This window comes from Bos javanicus, chromosome 17 (assembly GCF_032452875.1).
Source record: "Bos javanicus breed banteng chromosome 17, ARS-OSU_banteng_1.0, whole genome shotgun sequence".
Taxonomy (NCBI): domain Eukaryota; kingdom Metazoa; phylum Chordata; class Mammalia; order Artiodactyla; family Bovidae; genus Bos; species Bos javanicus.
Window position 1 is genome coordinate 64,568,999 of NC_083884.1, and position 20,000 is coordinate 64,588,998.

General features: G+C 46.5%; 1 protein-coding gene across 3 annotated transcripts in view; it reads right to left on the reverse strand.

Moving 5' to 3' along the window:
* USP30 (ubiquitin specific peptidase 30) overlaps positions 1-18,871 on the reverse strand; it is a 23,610-nt gene extending 4,739 nt beyond the window's left edge. For all 3 annotated transcript variants that reach the window (XR_009730432.1, XM_061385120.1, XM_061385119.1), the window contains exons 1-11: positions 18,692-18,871; positions 16,627-16,736; positions 15,142-15,324; positions 9,132-9,235; positions 7,342-7,440; positions 6,693-6,738; positions 5,378-5,472; positions 3,197-3,256; positions 2,629-2,715; positions 1,575-1,655; positions 776-995 (exon numbers count right to left, since the gene is read on the reverse strand). Coding sequence is in view for 2 of the 3 variants with exons in the window: in XM_061385120.1 (XP_061241104.1) it covers positions 776-995; positions 1,575-1,655; positions 2,629-2,715; positions 3,197-3,256; positions 5,378-5,472; positions 6,693-6,738; positions 7,342-7,440; positions 9,132-9,235; positions 15,142-15,324; positions 16,627-16,736; positions 18,692-18,774 (1,168 nt within the window). In the remaining variant the exon portion in view is untranslated. The remainder of the gene's footprint in view (positions 1-775; positions 996-1,574; positions 1,656-2,628; positions 2,716-3,196; positions 3,257-5,377; positions 5,473-6,692; positions 6,739-7,341; positions 7,441-9,131; positions 9,236-15,141; positions 15,325-16,626; positions 16,737-18,691) is intronic.
* Positions 18,872-20,000: the final 1,129 nt, after the last annotated feature.

The following is a 20,000-nucleotide window of genomic DNA, read 5'->3' on the forward strand; positions in this document are numbered from 1 at the left end:
CCTGGCTTCACTGGTGCCTGAGTCAAGGATTAACCTCAAGGGAGGATTGTAATGGGATCGGATAAATCAGCAATTCAGTAAAGAAGTAGCAACCCAAGTAAGATGTTTAGGGATCTTCAGCCAGGATACTGCCTCCCCACATTTCCTGTCTAAAGGAGGTGATGGGAGGGAGGCTCAAGAGGGAGGAGATATATGTATACCTATAGCTGATTCCCTGGTGGCTCAGACGGTAGAGAATCCACCTGCAATGCAGGAGACCTGGGTTGGGAAGATCCCCTGGCGAAGGAAATGGCTACCCACTCCAGTATTCTTGCCTGGGGAATCGTGTGGACAGAGGAGCCTGGCAGGCTATAGTCCATGGGTCACAAAGAGTCAGACATGACTGAGTGACTTTGACACATAGCTGATTCACACTGTTGTACAGCAGAAACCAACACAACATTATAAAGCAATTATCCTCAATTAAAAATTGAATATATTCACTAGGTGACTGTATGGGGGCAGAAAAGAAGAAATTCAGTGGACTGAGGCGAGTCAATTATTGTTTAGCCAGAAGATCAGAAAGCAACCTTCCTCCCTCCTGCCTGTGTGTTTCCATCCGTCATAGAGCTTTTAAAAACTAGACATCACTGTATCATTTTAACCTCTTTTATGAAACCCGCCTTCTCTCACCCCCAATCCTGCTGTTCTCAAGAATTGAAGCGCCATCGGGCAAGTCTGGCCCTGGTGGCGCCAGGGCCCAGAGGGTCCCTGTCTCTGCCCCTTGGACACACACCTGACTTGGGGGCTGCCAGCCCGTCCTGCAGCTCCAGCGCGGGCCCTGCTTTCTCACACTGCTCGGGGCTGCGGTGACCGGGCTTGTGTCCCAGGAGGTGGTACTTGTAGATGTCCATCATCAGGAACTCGCCGAACTGCACGTGCTCATGCCGCTTCAGGGGCGTGCCGTGGCTGGACCAGCTCAGCCGCTGGAGGTGGATGCACAGGCACTGCGGGAGCTGCGGCGGAGAGACGGGAGGAGTGGAGGGCCGGAGCGGGACCCGGGGGGCCCCAGAGCAGAGCCAGACCCGGGGTTCTGGGAGCAGAGCCGGATCTGGGGGGCCCCCAGAGCAGAGCCAGACCTGGGGTTCTGGGAGCAGAGCTGGATCTGGGGGCCCCCAGAGCAGAGCCAGACCCGGGGTTCTGAGAGCAGAGATGGATCTGCGGGGGCCCCAGAGCAGAGCCAGAGCTGGGGGTCCTGGGAGCAGAGCCAGACCTGGGGGGCCCCCAGAGCAGAGCCAGACCCGGGGTTCTGGGAGCAGAGATGGACCTGGGGGGCCCCCGGAGCAGAGCCAGACCCGGGGTTCTGGGAGCAGAGATGGACCCGGGGGGCCCCCAGAGCAGAGCCAGACCCAGGGGTCCTGGGAGCAGAGCCGGATCTGGGGGGCCTCCAGAGCAGAGCCAGACCCAGGGGTCCTGGGAGCAGAGCCGGATCTGGGGGGCCCCCAGAGCAGAGCCAGACCCGGGGGTCCTGGGAGCAGAGCTAGATCTGGGGGGCTCCAGGGGCAGAGCTGGCCAGGTGTGCGGCATAGGCTCACCTTCCCCAGTTTTAATTGTTTGACAAATGTGGTCCTCTGGTGTTCCACCTTCTCCCCATTCAGCGTCCCTTTTGCCTCAATCTGAAATAAAGGAAACATCTCTCTGAAGAAATTCTTGAAACAGGACCCTCAGAGAGAGCAGAGGGCCAGGCTGGAGTTAGCCCAGCATTCACTGGGCACTTGGCATCCACCTGCCAAAGGAACTCAGCTGCCCAGATATTTGCAAATTGGTTTCACTGTTTTAAATGGGCTTCCCTGGTAGCTAAGCTGGTAAAGAATCCACCTGTGATGCAGGAGACCCCAGTTGGACTCCTTGGTTGGGAAGATCCCCTGGAGAAGGGAATGGCTACCCACTCCAGTATTCTGGCCTGGAGAATTCCATGGACTGTAGAGCCCATGGGGTTGCAAAGAGTCGGACATGACTGAGCGACTTTCGCTTTCACTGTTTTAAAGAGGATGACATGGTTGGATGGCATCACCAACTCAATGACATGAGTTTGAGCAAACTCCGGGAGATAGTGAAGGACAGGGAAGCTTGGCATACTGTAGTCCACGGGGTCACCAAGAGTTGGACATGACTTAGCAACTGAACAAAAACAAGAGTCATTAAATAATTGTGACTGTTGCAGCAAGAGAAACAAAGAGGCCGCAATGAAACTCTGCACTGGCTGCCTGTCATCTGTTTTGTTTTGTGTCTTCAAAAATTCTTTCCCGTACACTTTCTCTTAATTCAGAGGATGACATTCCTGGGGCAGTTGGGCAGGAGTGAGACAGGTGGGCATGGAGGGGACTGTAGCAAATTGGAGCGGGCATGTCTCACCTCAAAGCATATGATTCAATTTTTTTCCTTTAAACATTCTGTGAATGAAACAACTCATCTGGGAAAAGATACAGTCCGTGGGCTGCCAACTTTCTAAGCAAGTTAGGTGGAGGTGGCTGTGGCTGCAGGGAGCCTCTGGGCCAGTCAACAGAGCTCAGGGCTAAGGGTATGAGAGGCCTTGTATCCGGACATGGGGGCCAGCTCAGGAGATGGCAGCCAGGGTTAAAGTCATACCTTCGTACAGTTGTCACAGACGACATCCCGCACGGATTCTGACGAGATGAAGTGGTGAAGGCAGTGGTCCAGGGTCAGTGGATGACCCTATGGCACAAGAAGCACGTTCATGAATACAAGTCAAGGAGAGCTGGACTGACACCGCTAACAGGGTGAAGCCCAGAGCTTTACTCTGCTTAGGTAGGCTGCGAGGCCTCACAGACACAAGTGGGTGTTTCCCGAACAAAATGGAGAGTTCAGAGCATCCTAGATTTGTTATTCTGGACGGATTCAAGGGTATGAGGACCCAATACTGCAGAAAAGTATGCGCTTCTGTGCTGTTTTACGCATCTCTGAACTTGAGAGGTGTGTGTATATGTATTTGAAAAAGCCAAAATTTCTGCAGCGAGAGAGAAACCACCTTCTTCCCCGACAGGTCGTGGTAACCACAGATTAAAACTAAGACAGGTTCAACCAACTATGTGTCTGAGTCATGTGCAGTACCTGAGTTACACGAGATGCCTCAAAGCTCTTTCAGATTCAGATGTCTCTGAAACAGACTCGAAATAAACCAGAGATGGGTACATACCCATGTGGAGGCTGGAATACTGAGGGAAAGACTGTCGAAGGTATCGAATCGAACGGGACTCTGAAACATAAATTGCAGGAAATACAGAAAGGACTTAGGTTCAAGTCGAAGGTATATGCCTATAAAACAGTTTCATATTTACACACCCAACAGTAACATAGTTAAACATAATGTACTTACCGAGAAGCAAAGTCTATTAAGAACAACTTTGTAAACATAAGAACTACAATAATACTAAAGGACAGTTTGGAAAAACTGTACAATAACATACCTGACCCAGCAAAATGGGGATATTATCCTAAGGAAATAACCACAGACAACATAACTACACGGATGTAGTTACCACAGCACCATTTAAAACAGCAAAACACGAATGGGTGAAACTTCCAGGGAATGACAGAGTAAATTATATCATGTCCACATAGAGTGGAATACTGTATTTAAAATACTGTAGTAGAAGTATACATGATTACACAGAAAGATGTGCATGTTTTATGATTAATTGGCACCCCCCCCAAAAAAAAAAACAGACGACAAAATACATTTAATAAGAGTTCCTGCTTTTGGGACCTCCCTGGTGGCCCAGTGGTTAAGAATTTGCCTGCCAATGCAGGACACATGAGTTCAGTCCCTGGTCCAGGAAGAACCCACATGCCATAGAGCAACTAAGCCCGTGTACCACAGCCCCATATAGCCAATGCTCTAGAGCCCATTCTCTGCAACAAGAGAGGCCACTGCAATGAGAAGCCTGCATTCCACAATAAACAACATCCCTGCTGGCTGCACCTAGAGACAGCTCACATGCAGCAATGAAGACCCAGCATAGCCAAAAATAAATAAATTAATTTTATTTATAAATAAAACAATAAATAATAAAATCAATAGAGAACTTATTAAAAAAAAGATTCAACATCATTAGTCACTCAGTCATGTCCAACTCTTTGTGACCCTATGGACTATAGCCTGCCAGGCTCTTCTGTCCATGGGATTCTCTAGGCAAGAACACTGGAGTGAGTTGCCATGCCCTCCTCCAGGGGATCTTCTCGACCCAGGGATCAAACCAGCATCTCTTACGTCTCCCACGCTGGCAGGAGACATGGGAAGTTCTCATGATAAGGCCAATTAAAACCACAATGAGGGGGAAAAAAATGAGATACCATGTTGCACACAAGAGAATGGCTATAAATAAAAACTTAGATTAAAAAGTGTTGATGAGGATGTAGAAAAATTTGAAACTTCATTCACTGCTGGTAGAAACAGAAAAATAGTCTCACAGTCTCTCAAAAGGTTAAGCTTAGAGTTACCATATGAGCTAGCAATTCCACTCCTAGGGAAATATTAAAGAGAGATAAAAACATGTTTCCACAAAAATGTGCACATAACTATTCACAGTAGCATTATACATTAATAGCTGACAAGTACAAACAACTCAACTGTCCATCAACTGATGACTGGATAAACAAAATGTGGTCTAGCAATACAGTGGAATAGTACTCGGTAATAAACAGGAACAAAGCACTGGTATGGGCTACAACACGGAAGAACCCTGAAAACATGCTGAGTCAAAGAAGCGAGTCTCAGGGCACCAGACATTGTATGACTCCATTTATATGAAATGTCCTGAACAGACAAATCTATAAAGACAGAAAGCAGATTAGTGGTTTCCAAGGGCTGACAGTGTGAGGAGAAATAAGAAAGGAAGCTAATGGGTACAGGGTTGGTTTATTCGTGTGTGTGGTGGGGGGATGATAAAAATATTCTAAAATTGACTGAGGTGACAGCTGTACAATTCTCTATTTTTGCATCATGTTCAAAATTTTGCATAATAACATTTTAAAATCTCAGAAACAAAACACACACACATACACACACCAAAGCTAAACAAACAAACAAAAAAACCAGCCCTAGAATCTGCAGTGTTCACCAAGAGTACAGACCCAACCTCAGGACTCAAAACCCCGCCAATCCACAGTAGGTTTGCTGCTCTTGGTACAGAAGATGCCATCTGAGAGTCAACTGGTACGTCAGCACTCACCAAACGTGGGCAGTCAGTTGACTAAGCACAGAGACCCCAGAAAATGACAAAAGCCAGACACCCATGTCAGTCGGCACACTCCGGCTCCTTCATGAATCTTAAATAAAACCTTGCCGGAAAATAGCAGGCACTGGTAGTGTATTTACCTGGTGCTCACAGTGTTTGCAGACCATGTTACTCGTGAGTCGTCCGTGAAAAGGATGCTGAGACTTCCAGTGGTTGGATGTGGGATGTGGTGACCCTGAAACGCAGAACACCTTTGGACAGGCCACCTCTCGCCCTTTGGCACCAACCTCAAAATTCACCCTCCTTCTTAGTACGTGGTACAAACACCCTCTTTAGAAAGAAAAGTTTCTGGACTTCCCAGGCAGTCCATTGGTTAAGACTCCAGGCTTTCACTGCACAGATATTGGACTTGATCCCTGGTCAGGGAACTAAGATCCTGCATGCCATGAGGCAAGGCCAAAAGAAAACAAAGGCAGAAAAAAAAGGACTTCTGAAAACACGAGAATGAGCAGGTTCTAAAGAGCTGGGGTTTGGGGGTTAGGATGGGGTTAGTGGAATAAACACAGCGGTGTGGTGTGCCAGTCAGAACCACGCGCTGGAAGACAGGCCGGCCTCGGCCGCGTCCTGGCTTTGCTTCTTTAGTCACCGGGCCTAGAGCCCGACTTCATGTTTATAAGCCTCAGTTTTCTGGAAATGGGGATAATTGTGATCCCACTATGCCCCACACCTGGGGCTTCCCTGATGGCTCAGCAGGTAAAGGATCTGCCTGCAACACAGGAGACATGGGTTCAATCCCTGGATTGGGAAGATTTCCTGGAGGAGGAAATGGCAACCACTCCAGTATTCTTGCCTGAAAAATCCCCTGGATGGAACAGCCTTGTGGGCTACAGTCCAATGGGGTCGCAGAGTCAGACACGACTGAGCGACTAAGGGCATGCCCCACACCACCAACTTCACAGAGCAGCTGGAAGGCTCCTGTGAGGTATTATGGTGACTGGCACAGAGCAGGGACCCAAAAGATAACTGTTCTCATTACTACCAGTGCACAAAGGAACTGATGTCATTTTCTTAAGAAAACCATGTTTCCTTCTAGGGAGGCCTGGGACATTTGCAGGAAGAGCTGGCCACAGTGCAAACGCGGAGGACATGGCACCTTCAGCTTGTTAAGTTACAGGACCAATTCAAGAAGGTAGAGCGAGACCACCATTTGAGGCAGAAACAGGTCCATTAAGCAGAAACTGAGCAGGGCTCGGCTGTGATGGAATACTCGAGATGCTCATTGCGGGGACAGTTTAGAGCTGTTTCCGAAACACAAGTTCCTCTCAAATGCACACACTCCAAGTCGGGATGGATGTCACCAGAAAAAAAACATTCTTTTTAGAAAACATAAAGCAAATTACTGTCCTATCAAAAAGGTACACATCTCACACGTTACAGTTCAAGGGAAACGACTACCTCTGGTGCGGCAGGTGATCTGTCTGGGAGTTATTTCTGTCTGCTGCTGCAGGGGAAGAAAGAGAAAGAGGCTGAAAACCCTACTGCTCTCCCTCTGGCCACCCACCCTCAATCCCCGCTTAAATCTCTTGTTTCTGTGCTGACTGCCCTGTTTAAAAATCAACTTTAAGCTAAGCTTCCTAAAAGCAGCCTTAACTGCTTTTGGACTGATTTCTGTACCTATTCCTTCACCAAATGCAACTGGACACCTTTCCTCTCTGGAATATCTGCACCCTCCTCCTTTGACTAGTTAACTTTTATCAACTCTCTAACATTTACAATGTGCCAGGGAAATGAGATTCATTGAGCATTCTTGGGGCTCCTTGCTCTCCTGTATTAAAAGTGGGGGCGGGGGGAATACACTCTTTCCTCTCAAGGCCAATGCAAATTGCAGCAAGGGATTACTTTCAAGAACCTCAACACTGCTAACCACAGTCACTGAATGCCAACTGTGAAGGTTCAGACCCTTCCCCAGCCTCACTCCCACTACTGGCTTTTGATCGAATTTTACTTTTCAGTTTAAAGTTGTAGGAAAATCACACGTGTGTCCCCTGCACCTGTTCGATGTGCACAGACCACACTGGATGTACTGAGAGTGTTAACAGTTTACCTCCAGGGAATGCACATCAAACAGATGTGTGACCCGGGGCTGGCGGTCCCGCTCATCCTCCAGTGATGAAGTGATCACATGGAATAACTCGTGGGCGTCCTGTCAAGAGGGCAGAGCGTTCTTCAGAGCGGCTGCAGAGGCTGGGCAACGCCAGAACCACCCGCCGTGTGCACCGCCAGGCAGACCCTCTATGGCTAAGCTGGGTAAAGTTTGCTTTCCAGCTTCTCAAGGCCCAGTGTGTTCAACGGAAACGTCTATAAAAGTGGCTGGCTGACCTGATCACTAACAGTGAAGGTGTGGACCAGGTCCCGTGCTAGATGTTCTGATGTGCTCAGAGAGGAAGGGAACCATAGACAGACGTGGTTTCTCGCCCCACACGCACCGCAGCGCCATGCGGCTCAGAGTCAGACCCTGGAAACACTCCCCAGGAGCAACTGGGACCCAAGTGGGTCCTTGACAGAAGAGCAGGACTTAAGGAATGTGGACAAAGAATGTCACTCGTCACATCAGTAAGCAAAGGATGGTGCGGCCACCAGACCAGACCCTGCAGTCGCCCCACACTGTGCACCCTGAGGGGATTCAGGATGGAGAAAAGCAGGATATGGGCCCGAGATAGCTAAGGTGCACACTGAAGGAATGATTTCAATGAGCCCAGATGTGTGCATCTTCCCTTACGTAGAAAAGTGCTTAATTCATTAACTTGGGCAGTCGGTTTTTCTTTAATTAACAGTAATCTTTCGATGTTCTGACTACTGGTTTTTTTCTTTTTGCAAACACTTGATATATCCTGGCTGCTCCCTTACCTCTTCGGAGAAGCCCCCAGAGCTATCTGAGAGGCCGTCTCCCTGCTTAAGGACTGCCTTCAGTATGCCCGTCAAATAAAACCCGATTCTCGGCTTTAAGGCTGTATGGTTTTTTTTTTTGGCTGACAGGTATCTGATGTCCTGAAGAACTAAACTCCAGTCGCTCTGTCAGTTTAGAGAAATGTGAATTGTAGCTAAATAATTCCAGTTACCAGAGGAGGATTACAAAAGTAGTTTCTAAATGGAAAAATATTTCGACATGTAATGGATTAGTCAAGAAGCATCATGAGAAAGCAGAGATATTCTCAACATCGTGTTTAAAAAGTAACACACACATGATTTCCGATTAAAGTGGAAACGGAGACCATCTTTAAAGAAAAGGGGGGTGAGAAAGCCTTCCCACCTCACTTTTCTGAGTTTTTAAATGCCTCTCACTTCAGCCCCACAGTATGGGGAGTCCAAAGGCTCTGGTCCAAGGGATGGACAGTGGAGGCGGCAGTGGCCAGCACAAAGCTGGCCGGGGCCAGCCTGGAACACTAGCGGATGGGAGGAGGTGCTGCCGGAAGTGCACACCCACGGGGGCGAAACTGTCGGTCCCCAGAGCTTCACGCTGTCAGCCCCAGCGCTGTCTTCTGGAGAAGGGGAGAAGGTAGAGTCACTCACGTCTCTCTGAAGGCCTCACGTGTCCCCATCAGCCACTGAAGTGCAAAGTCACTCGAGAACTAAAAAGATCTCCCCTCCCTGGCGACAGCGTGCCTACGCCCTGTCCTGTGAATCTTCTCTGTCCCCAATCACAACCTGGTCTCAGGACACTCAGGCTGTCTGAAACGTCACAGAAACATCCACACAGGCCTGGCCACTAACTGCAAGGTCAAGGCTGGCATTTACTCCTCCCGCTGCAGCGATGCAGCTGTTTCTGGAGCTGAGGCCCCAGCTCATGAATGGGAAGGAGTCTCCGAGGAAACCTGTTTTGAATATCGTGTTCACCTGCTCTTCAAACGAAGAGATCTGCCATCGGTACATTCTTAAGACGTCCAACAAGCAGCTTGCATCCAAGACCTCTTCGTCAGTGACCTCTTGGCAGGATAAAGCTGGAATCAAAAAAGGCAACAGTTATTAAGTGAACCAACACAACAACTAACCAAGAAAACCTGTGCAGAAAGATGTGTCAAAGCTAATTAAAAATGGAAGGACTGGAAAATTCACCCTGGAATTATATCTCTTTTGTTACTCTTCCCTGTAGCCTTACCCAGTTAGGACGCTGGTAGACACCTGGAATTTGCTGAATGAATATAATTTTTCATGCGGCCGCAGCATTTAGTAACCGACTTTCAGATATCTGAATTACTATCATCAACAGAAACTTACTGTTGCAAGATTAATGTTGAATAAAATGAGTTTAACTCTCAACTTGGAGGGACAGGAGGGCCCTTAAACATCCAACTGTTCCCCCCTACACTTTCTGTCTAGCTCCTTCTCTACAGGACTGTCCCAGGACCATTAGGCCTTGTTTGCATCTGAATTTCTATTACTACAAAGCATCAAGCTCTATGAGGCAGCCTGAAGGAGTCCTCTGAATGGTTTACTTTTCTTTTTTCTTTTTGTCATTGTTGTTTTTCGTCGCGCCACCTGGCTTTTGGGATCTTAACTCCTAGAGTAGATATTGAACCCAGCCTTCAGCAGTGAAAACACCAAGGCCTAACGCCTGGACAACCAGGGAATTCAATCTGAGTAGAATCAAGCTTAACAGATACACATAAAAGTTTGATGAGCTTATGAATTTATACTGCAATTAAATCTACATCAGGGGTTGGCAAACTTTTGCTGTAAAAGGTCAGCTAGTAAACATTTTAGGCTTGGCAGGTCTCTGTAGCAACTACTCAACTCTGCCATTGTAACACAAAAAGCAGTCATAGATGATAGATAGATAATATGTAATATTATAAAGATGGTACATAATAGTATATATTACATAGATACATAAGCAATATTACATAGATAAAATGTAAACAAATGGACATGGCTGTGTTTCAATAAAGTTTTATTCACAAAAACAGGTGGCATGCAAATTTGGCCCTGGGGCCAAAGTTTATTGATTCCTGATCCTGACCACCCCCTTCCCTGAGCATATTATTAAGGACCAATATATTACACTGAATCAGCACTGCCATGAGATAAAGAAGATAAAAATATAGGAGGAGCCTGCCTCTCAGTGCAGTTTCTGGGAGTTCAGTGACTCTCCAGATAAATTAAGCCGATGTTTCTTCTCTGTGATTTGCATTCAGTGAACTGGCAAGATGGCTGTGACCCTGAATACTGCCACCCCGACCCATGTCGAATCATGGCTGGTGACCTGAGGAGAAGTAGCAGCCTTGACAGCTGGTAGCCAGTTACTGGTGCAATAAACCCTGGGGTCAGACCCTTACCCTACCTGTCTAAAGATGTATTATTCCTTCCCTCTTCCTCCTACAGCCCCAGGCAGCCCTGTTAGCTTTTTCCCTCCCAAAGAACATCTGAACGTCCCCTTCAGCCCAGTTTTGCCTACAACACTGTGGGGCAGCGCGGCAATGTCTACTATTTTCCTATCTTACAATCCAGCAACCTTTCTCAGGATCTGCCCAGGGAAACATGTGACTGTGTGCTTGACGGCCATGTACAAGGAGGTTCGCTACAGCCAGTTTATCTAGACAAGGCAGCAGAAGCTAATAGCTAAGTGGATGGGGGACGTGGTACAGCTGTAAAGGTGCATGAGGTTTTGCAAACCATGTATGTGATACGGGATTAAGATTCAAAATATATTGCTGCTAAGTTGCTTCAGTCATGTCCGACTCTGTGTGACCCCATAGACGGCAGCCCACCAGGCTCCTCTGTCCATGGGATTCTCCAGGCAAGAACACTGGAGTGGGTTGCCATTTCCTTCTCCAATGCATGGAAGTGAAAAGTGAAAGCAAAGTCGCTCAGTCGTATCTGACTCGTAGCGACCCCATGGACTGCAGCCCACCAGGCTCCTCCATCCATGGGATTTTCCAGGCAAGAGTACTGGAGTGGGGTGCCATTGCCTTCTCCTCAAAATATATTAGAAAAAAAAAAAAACTCCTAAAACTCAACAATAAAAACACAGAAAACTGATTTCAAAAATGGATGAAAGATTAGGATAGACATTAAAAAAAAAAAACATATAAATGGCCAATAAACACATGAGAAGATGCTCAACGTGACCTATGATTAGGGAAATGCAAATCAAGGCCACAGTGAGACATCACTTTCACACCTACTGAGGTGGCTGTTATCAGAAAGACAGACAATGACAAGTGCTGGTGAGGATATGGAGAATGGAACATCCGTGCCAAGGGAAGGTAAAAGGCTATAGCCGCTGTGGAAAGCGGTGTGGTGACTCCTCAAAGTATTAAATAGATTGCCATCTGATCCAGTGAGTCTACATCTGGGTATATGACCCCCCAAAATCAAAAGCGGGGGCTTGAACAGATATATATGTCCACCAACGTCCACAGCAGCGCTATTCACAACGGCCGAAAGGTGGAGACAGCCTAAACGTCCACTGACCTATGAATGGGTAAACAAAAGGCGGTGTGTACATCACACACACACACACACACACACACACACACACACACACACACACACACACTGGAAAGTCGTTCATATTCAGCCTGTAGGAATGACCTTCGGACACATGCTCCAGTGTGGATAAACCTCGAGGACATTATGCTAAGTGAAATAAACAGGGTACAAAAGAACAGATATATTGTCTGATTCCACTTAAATAAGGTACACAGTCAAACTCACAGAGACAGAAAGTAGAATAGCGGTTACCAGGGTCTAGGGGTAGTAGAAAATACGGAGTTACCGTTTAATGGATGTAGAGTTTCAATACGGAAGATGAAAACATTCTGGAGATAAACAGTGGTCACGGTTGCCCAACAGTGTCAATATATCTATTACTACAGAACTGTTTGCTTCAAAACAATTAAGATGGTAAATTTTAAGTTATGGATATTTTACCACAGTTTTATAAATGGGCAAAGGATATGAGCTAGTAGTTCACAGAAGACAAAATACATGAGACCAGTAAATTCAGAAAAAGAAAAAAAAGTGAATGAGGGAGAGACAGGTGTACGAAACGGCTGTTTCTCTAATGCACATAAGGTTATTTGGTCATGAAAAAACAAAGAAAGCAATATATCATTTCTGTGGGTAGGTAGAAATGCAGTTAAATTCACAGAAATGGTCTGGAAGGTTACACTTATCTTTTGCTTTCTGGAAGGAAGTGGGGAAGAAGGGCTTGGATAGTGGTAAAGAGAACTTCAGGCCTCTCTGTAATGCTTTAACTTTTCACAAGGAGAATTTATTCAGGCTTTACTTACGGAAGTAAAAATTATTTCTAAAAACCAAAATAAAAGACACAAAGAGGCAGAAGCAGAGAAGGGAGCATATGGCAAGAGGACACCTAACCCTCCGTTATAACAGCACCTAGCCTGCGTTAGGACACCCGTGTAGACATGTCAGTTCTTCACACAGTCTTTGGGGTGGTAATTTCTTTTTTAAACAAGGCAGTAAAAGAAAAGAGTTTCAAGTTGCCTCTTATGTAGAAGAGCAGAACTTGCTTTTCAAAAAGGTTTCTGGTCAAGGTGAGATCATACCTCAGGTTAAGCAATACTCAGCTAACTGTTTACAAAATCCAATTTTTTTTCTGATTATTTTTTTCTAATAATACACAATCATTATTGAAAGTTTTAGTAGGTTTTTTTTCCATCTTTTAAAATTGTCACCTGTACCATACCAAAATATCCATGGCTAATGTTTTGGCCTTTTTCTGTCCACCCTTTATCTGCAGACATTTTCGCTTTCCTGAAGTCAAATTATACCATATTTTGTATCCTGCTCTTTTAAACTTAATAGGATAGCTGATGCCTCCTCCCAAATTAAAACTAAAACTAAAACACTTCAGAAAGATGATTCTTAATGGCTGGGTAACATTCCATTGCTGGCTTAATCACCCTACTGCTGGATAACCACATTCTTCCCTTGCTTCCCAAACCCCCGTTACAACAAGGTGCTAGAAGTCTTTGCTCACACAGTCAGCCATCCATACCCACTTGTTCCATATCCTTAGAGTCTGCCAACCAAAGACTGAAAATACTCAGGGAAAAAAATTCCAGAAAGTCCCCCAGAGCAAAACTTGACTCTTCCAGGCACTGGCAACTATGTACATGGAATTTACATTGTATCAGACATTATAAGTAGTGTAGAGATGATTGACAGTTGATGGGAGGGTGTGCCTAGGTTATACACAAATACTACGACATCTCATGTAAGGGGCTTGAGCACCTGCAGGTTTTGCTGTCTGCCTGTAGGGGTGTACAGATGCTGCAGGAGGAAAAACCAGTTCTACAGTAAAAAAAAAAAAAAAAAAAGTGGTTAAAAATAAAACGAGAGGAAGCAACTTAGATGTCCATTGACAGATGAATGGATAAAGTTGTGATACATATATACAATGGAATATTACTGAGCTGTAAAAAGGAACAGAACTGAGTCACTTGTAGTGAGGAGGATGAACCTAGAGCCTGATACAGAGCGAAGAAAGAGAGAAACAAACACTGCATATTAACATATATCTGTTATGGAACCTAGACAAATGGTACAGATGAACCTATCTGCAGGGCAGGGATAGAGACACAGACGTGCAGAGTGGGCTTGTGGCCGCAGCGGGGGCGGAGCGCTGGGACGGACTGAGAGCAGCACTGGCACACACACCGTCGTGTGTAAACTGGCAGCTGGTGGGAGCTGCTGTACAGCACAGGGAGCTCAGCTCGGTGCTCGGTGATGACCTAGAGGGGTGGACTGGAGAGTGGGGAGACGGAATACAGGGAAGGAGGCTCAAGAACAAGGAGACACCTGTGTGCGTGTGGCTGATTCGTGTTGTTGTCCGCAGAAACCACTACAACGTTGTAAAGCAGTTATACTCCAATATTTTTTTTAATGAAGTTAGATTGGTGGCTTCCTAAAACCTTTACCAAGCCCACGTACACTGTGGCTTTCCAACCTCAGGGCTAGTACTGGGCCATTCCCAAACTTGCCTGCCCTGGGAACAAACTCCACTCCCAGCTAGTACAGATCACAGTCCACTGAACCACTAGGTGAAACGGTCCTACGTGTTTTGCAAGTTGTTACCATGTGGTTACAGACCGCCTTCCGCCAAGGCTGTCCCAAATGACACCACCAGCATGTATGAACGTGCCACCCAAGGGCAGCTCAGGACTGTAGACTTGCTTTTGAATCTTTGCTGACAGGCCAAAAAGCGGTACCTCACTATTATGCTATTAATATTTCTTTGATGGTGGACACAGTGAATATTTATTTTGCTTGTTTTGTTTGTTAGATACATCCTATGTGTTAGTCGCTGAGTCATGTCCGACTCTTTTGGGACCCCAAGGACTGGACTGTAGCCCACCAGGCTTCTTTCTCCGTAGAATTCTCCAGGCAAGAATACTGGAGTGGACTGCCATGCTCTCCTCCAGGGGATCTTTCCGACCCAGGGATCAAACCTGGGTCTCCTGCATTGCAGGCGGATTCTCTGTGGTCTGAACCACAGGGGAAGCCCAGATATATCCTGTCTCTACCTAAATACAATTTGTATTATTGCTTTTGTCAATTACCTCATTTCCTAGGATAAAATACTTTTTTTTAACTTTGATGTTTTTGAAACTGGAGTACTTCTTACAATCCAAATGCTTAAATGGCAGTGGGTTTTTTTTTCCTTCCTTAAAAAGCTATTACTGACAATTTTTAAAATAAATGATTACATCTTTGATTAAAAAAAAAAAAAGCCTGAGTGTATCTATTGGGCCCTTAGTGCTTTTTTCATAAGAATCTGTGTGATGTTTTTTCCTACAGGAAGGCTATTAACCCTTCGCCTGCCATCTGGGCTGCTGCTCTGAAAACGCACACAATCCCCTTTCCATTTCCAACTCAGTACCTTTCAGGAGGTGCAACAGCGTCAACGATAAGTACTGGTGTTGGGGGGGCTCCTTGTGACCCCCAGTGTACTGGGTGGTGAACTCTTCCAGCCACTTGATGAAGGTGGGGCAGGCAGACAGGCCCTGCAGCAGGGAGTTCATGAAGCAGGTGTTCCCCAAGTTGACAAGGCCAGGCACAAGCCCTAAGTGAGGGGGGAGAAGAGAACAGCACATCACACAGGACCGGCTCTTTGTTCCTCTCCCATCTGGGCCCCAGAGCTCCTGCACTGTGGCCTTGGACTGGAGATCCCAATCTCAGAAAGCCCTTATCCACAGGGACCAGGGGGCCAAGTGTTCTGTCCCAGCCAAGGCCTGGCCCTAATAATGCTCCTTCAGGAGATCGGAGGCTGCAGAAGGGCAGGTCCTGGCCACGTGGGACTCGTGAAACTCATCAGAGCACCAGAGTGTCTGGCACAGCCTGGCTTACGTTAGATGTACAGAAACACTTAGTAACCTCTCTCTTTCTCTCCCTCACTCTCTCTCTCTCTCCTTCGTTAAGAAAGCAATGTTTCTCGCAACAGAAGAAAACAATCGTTTTGTTCTTGCTCCCTCAGGACAATGATTTTGTTCTTATAATCAGTGGAAAAGACACTGCTCCTGCCATTCTGATCAGTCTTTCTGCAAAGAGATTAACAAGATCTGACAAACTTTCCTTTTCTGCTGAAACTGAAAACAACAAAACCAAAATTTTTATTATGAAAGTTCTCAAACATCCACAAAAGAAGAATAGATATCTAATGAACCCCAATAACAACCGTCCCCAAATTGAACAATGATTCAGGATGGGGTGGGAGGTGGAAGGGAGGTTCAAGAGGGAGCGGACACATGTATACCTATGGCTGATTTATGTTGATATATGTCAGAAATCAGCACAACATTGTACAGCAATTATCCTCCAATTAAAAATAAATATTTAAAAAATGATTAACATTTTGCTACATCTGTCCCTTTTATGTATTTATTTTGGCTGAATTTTAATCAATATAAGTAGAGCAACATTGACAAAAGGGGGCATTTTTAAAAATAAGAAATAGATTTTTTTGTTAATGAAGAAATGAACTTGAAACATTTACTAGTGACTATTTACTAGCGACTAGCAGCCATTTGGTGAAAGCACAAAGCCATCACACAATTAGGCAGCTGTACAGCTGAAAAACACAATAGCTGTAATAATGAGGACATTTAGACAATTAAGCCACTTGAAATTTCTCATTACGAAGCATGTCTCAAACTCACGCCCTTAGTGGGGGTGAAATATAAATCTTTTTACTACAGGATATAAAATAATGAGTCATTAAAATTAACTTCTGCTTAAAAGCAAATACTGTCGACAAAATTGAAGACGCAGGAGAAACACACATGTCCTCCCCCTTTGGTAATGTTTTTGAATAATTAAATGTTTGGGTCGAATCTACAGACTATGATGCAAAGGCTTCATTTCTTACCTTTTCTACGCTTCTTTCTTTCTGTAATGGGACCCCAAATAACATAGATTCCTGCTGCAAGAGCAGCGGCAATTCCACCTATAACACCCCAGTTCTTCATGACTTTGTATCTAAAAAAGAAAATAAGTTGACTGTCTTTCCTCATAACAAATACAATACATGTATATATAGGGACAGGTACACAGATATAACATTTCATTAAAATAACCCATTGGCCCGCCACATACCTAGCTTTCAAATTAAAGTAATATACAGTATAGGATATGTCTTGAAAATCTGCACACACAGGTATTAGGATTTAAAACCTAAGTCGGAGCACAACCTCAAAAAGCCCCACTTTACTGGAGAGCGGGGTCCAAGGCTTTCCTCCTGCTCTGTCTCTCATCCTACCGCCACACTGGCCACCACCCCAGCCAAAGCCATGCTCCCGCCCCAGGGCCTTTGCATGGCTGCCCTCTCTGCCTGGGGTGCTCTCCCCGCCAGTCCCACTGCTTGGCTCATTCCCGCCCCTCCTTCCTTTTTTTAAAATTATTTTTTATTTTTTTGCCTTGCCATGTGGCATGGGGGCTCTTAGTTCCACAACCAGGGATTGAACCTGTGCCCCCTGCAGCAGAAGTGCAGTCTTAACCACTGGGCTGCCAGGAAAGTCTCTCCCTCTCACATCTAACAAACTATCAGAACCTGCTCTCATGACATTTTACCCAGCTCTACTTTTTCTTTTCACCATAGTGCTCTCCACTTTCCAACATAACATTCACTGATTCACTATGTTTATTCTCAGTCTCCCTCAACTAAAATGCAAAGTCTCCGTGGACAGGGATCTTTGTTTTACACACTAACATATTTCAAGCGCTTCCAAGTGTTTAGATCACACAGTAGGTTCTTGATAGTATTTACTGAATAATTGGAGAAATACAGACATGGATTTATCTTTTAGGTTATTAAATGGGGGGAGATCTTTATACACAGTATAAAGATAGATAGATAAAGTATAAAGATAAATAGATGTAAAAATAGATCTTTATACAATCATATAAAGATCTTCTAAATATTTATTACATATTAAATGTTTCTTCATTTGAAGCTTGACTTCAACACTGAAGTTATTCTTTTACTACAAATAAAGAAATTTCACCAGCAGTTTAAAACACTGTCTTCACACACAGTTATGTATTTCCACTAAATAAGGCAAACAATATATATACGAACTTTTGCAGAAAGTGGGGGCTGAGGGTAGCCACAGTGCTCAGTCCGAAACTGCAGCCCGTGGGAGGAGGGTAGACAGAGAAGGGACATCAGGACCCTGGCAGGACTGGGGACTCATACTATCGGGGGTCCTGGCAGGAATGGTGGTATCTCAACAAGCCTGGGAGCCCTAACAGGTTAAGGGGTCCTGATTGATTTAGGAGCCCTTGCAAGATAAGGAGTCACTAATAAGACCGGGGACTCGTACAGACTAAGGGATCCCTGGCAAAACGGGGGCGGGGGGCGGTGACAGGAAGAGGGGTACTGACAAAATGGGGTGGGGGGACACTAGCAAGCTCGGGGTACTCTAACAGGGTTGTGAGAATCATGGCAGGTTTGGGGAGCTGGGCAAGGTTCGTGAAACCTAGCAGGCCAGGAACTGACATTAACTGGGGAGCCCAGAAGAATTGGGGGTATCCTGACAGGATGAGGGAGTCCAGGAAGTCCTCCGAGGCGCTGAGAGCTCCGAGAGGCCACTGACGGAATTCGGGGCCCTGACAAGCCTGAGTCTCCCGGAAGTTCTGGCGACAGTGACAGGGTTGGAGGAGACATTGGCAGGTGGAAGGACGGGGGTGCAGGGGGCACTGATAAAACTGGGGGCCCAGCAGAACTGGGGAATGCAGACAGAACCGGCGTTGCCTTGAGGCCCTGGAGGCTCGACACCCCCACCCCCGACCCAGGGCCTGGGCCTCCAGCCCTGCCGACGCAGACGTCTCCGGAATGCCCGCTCCGGCCCCGGGGACCCTGACTGGAGCGTGGAAGGGCCTCCACAGGCGCCCCGGCCCCGGCCTCCCCGGCCGCCCCGCCCCCCAGAGCTCACCTGACTGCCGCCCCGGTCCGCAGGAAGCGCTGGATGGCCCTGTCGGCCGCGGTCATCGCCGCCGAGGCCCTGGAGCTCAGCATCGCGGCTGCGCCGGAGGCGAGCCGCCGCCCCCGCCGCTGTCGCCGCGGCCGGACCCAGGGCTCCGAGGGCTCCCGAGGCGGCGGAACCCGTGGCCAAAGCCCCAGCTCCTCCGGGGAGGGTAGACCAACGGACGGGCTGCCTGAAGAACCGGAAGTGGCTCTCACCGGAAGACTAGAGTCGAAGGACCACAACCTTGTACTTCCTTTTCCCCCTTAGCAACGGATGTCGGCGTCGGTTACTAAGGGAGGCCCGGCGGTCCGGGACCGCTTGGTTTTAAAGTTTTGTTCGGGTCCCGTTCTTATATACAAATGTCCCATTTGCAAAAGGGACCCTAGCTAACTTTTATTTTTCGGTGTGAAGAGGGCGATTCCCTCCTGAAAGCGGGATCACAACTTGTCTTCGGAGTGGAAACGGGTCGCAGAAGAGGGGCCTTTAAGGAGCGTGTGGACCCTACTGACGACATCTATAGATTAATCAGACCTTGAATAATCAACAACCACCAAACCTATTGTTTAATTCAGTGCATTGCTAAGTACTTCACATGCATTATTCATATTTAATCTTCGCACTTACATTATCCACATTTTACATCCCAGGAAACTCAAGAAATTCAGAGAAATAATAAGTTTTTGACACAGGTGTAAGTGGTGGAAACAAGATTGTCAGGCAAATCTGTGTCTCAAGTACAGCACGGTCCAATAGCATATATCGGAGAAGGCAATGGCAACCCACTCCAGTACTCTTGCCTGAGAATTCCATGGACAGAGCCTGGTAGGCTACAGTCCATGGGGTCGCTAAGAGTCGGACAGGACTGAACGACTTCACTTTCATTTTTCACTTTCGTGCATTGGAGAAGGAAATGGCAACCCACTCCAGTATTCTTGCCTGGAGAATCCCAGGGACAGAGGAGCCTGTTGGGCTGCCGTCTATGGGGTCGCACAGAGTCAGACACGACTGAAGCGACTTAACAATAGAATATATGGAAGGCCATATTTTAAATTTTCTAGTAGCCACATTAAAGTGAAAAAAACCAGTAGATTACTTTTATCAGTATCTTTCACTTGCCCCAATATGTTCAAAATATCATCATTTGTATGTAAAAATTTTTATGAGATAATTTACATTCTTAGGGAGTGGCAACCCCCTCCAGTATTCTTGCCTGGAGAATTCCACCGACAGAGAAGCCTGGTGGGCTACATACAGTTCTGTTCAGTTCAGTTCAGTC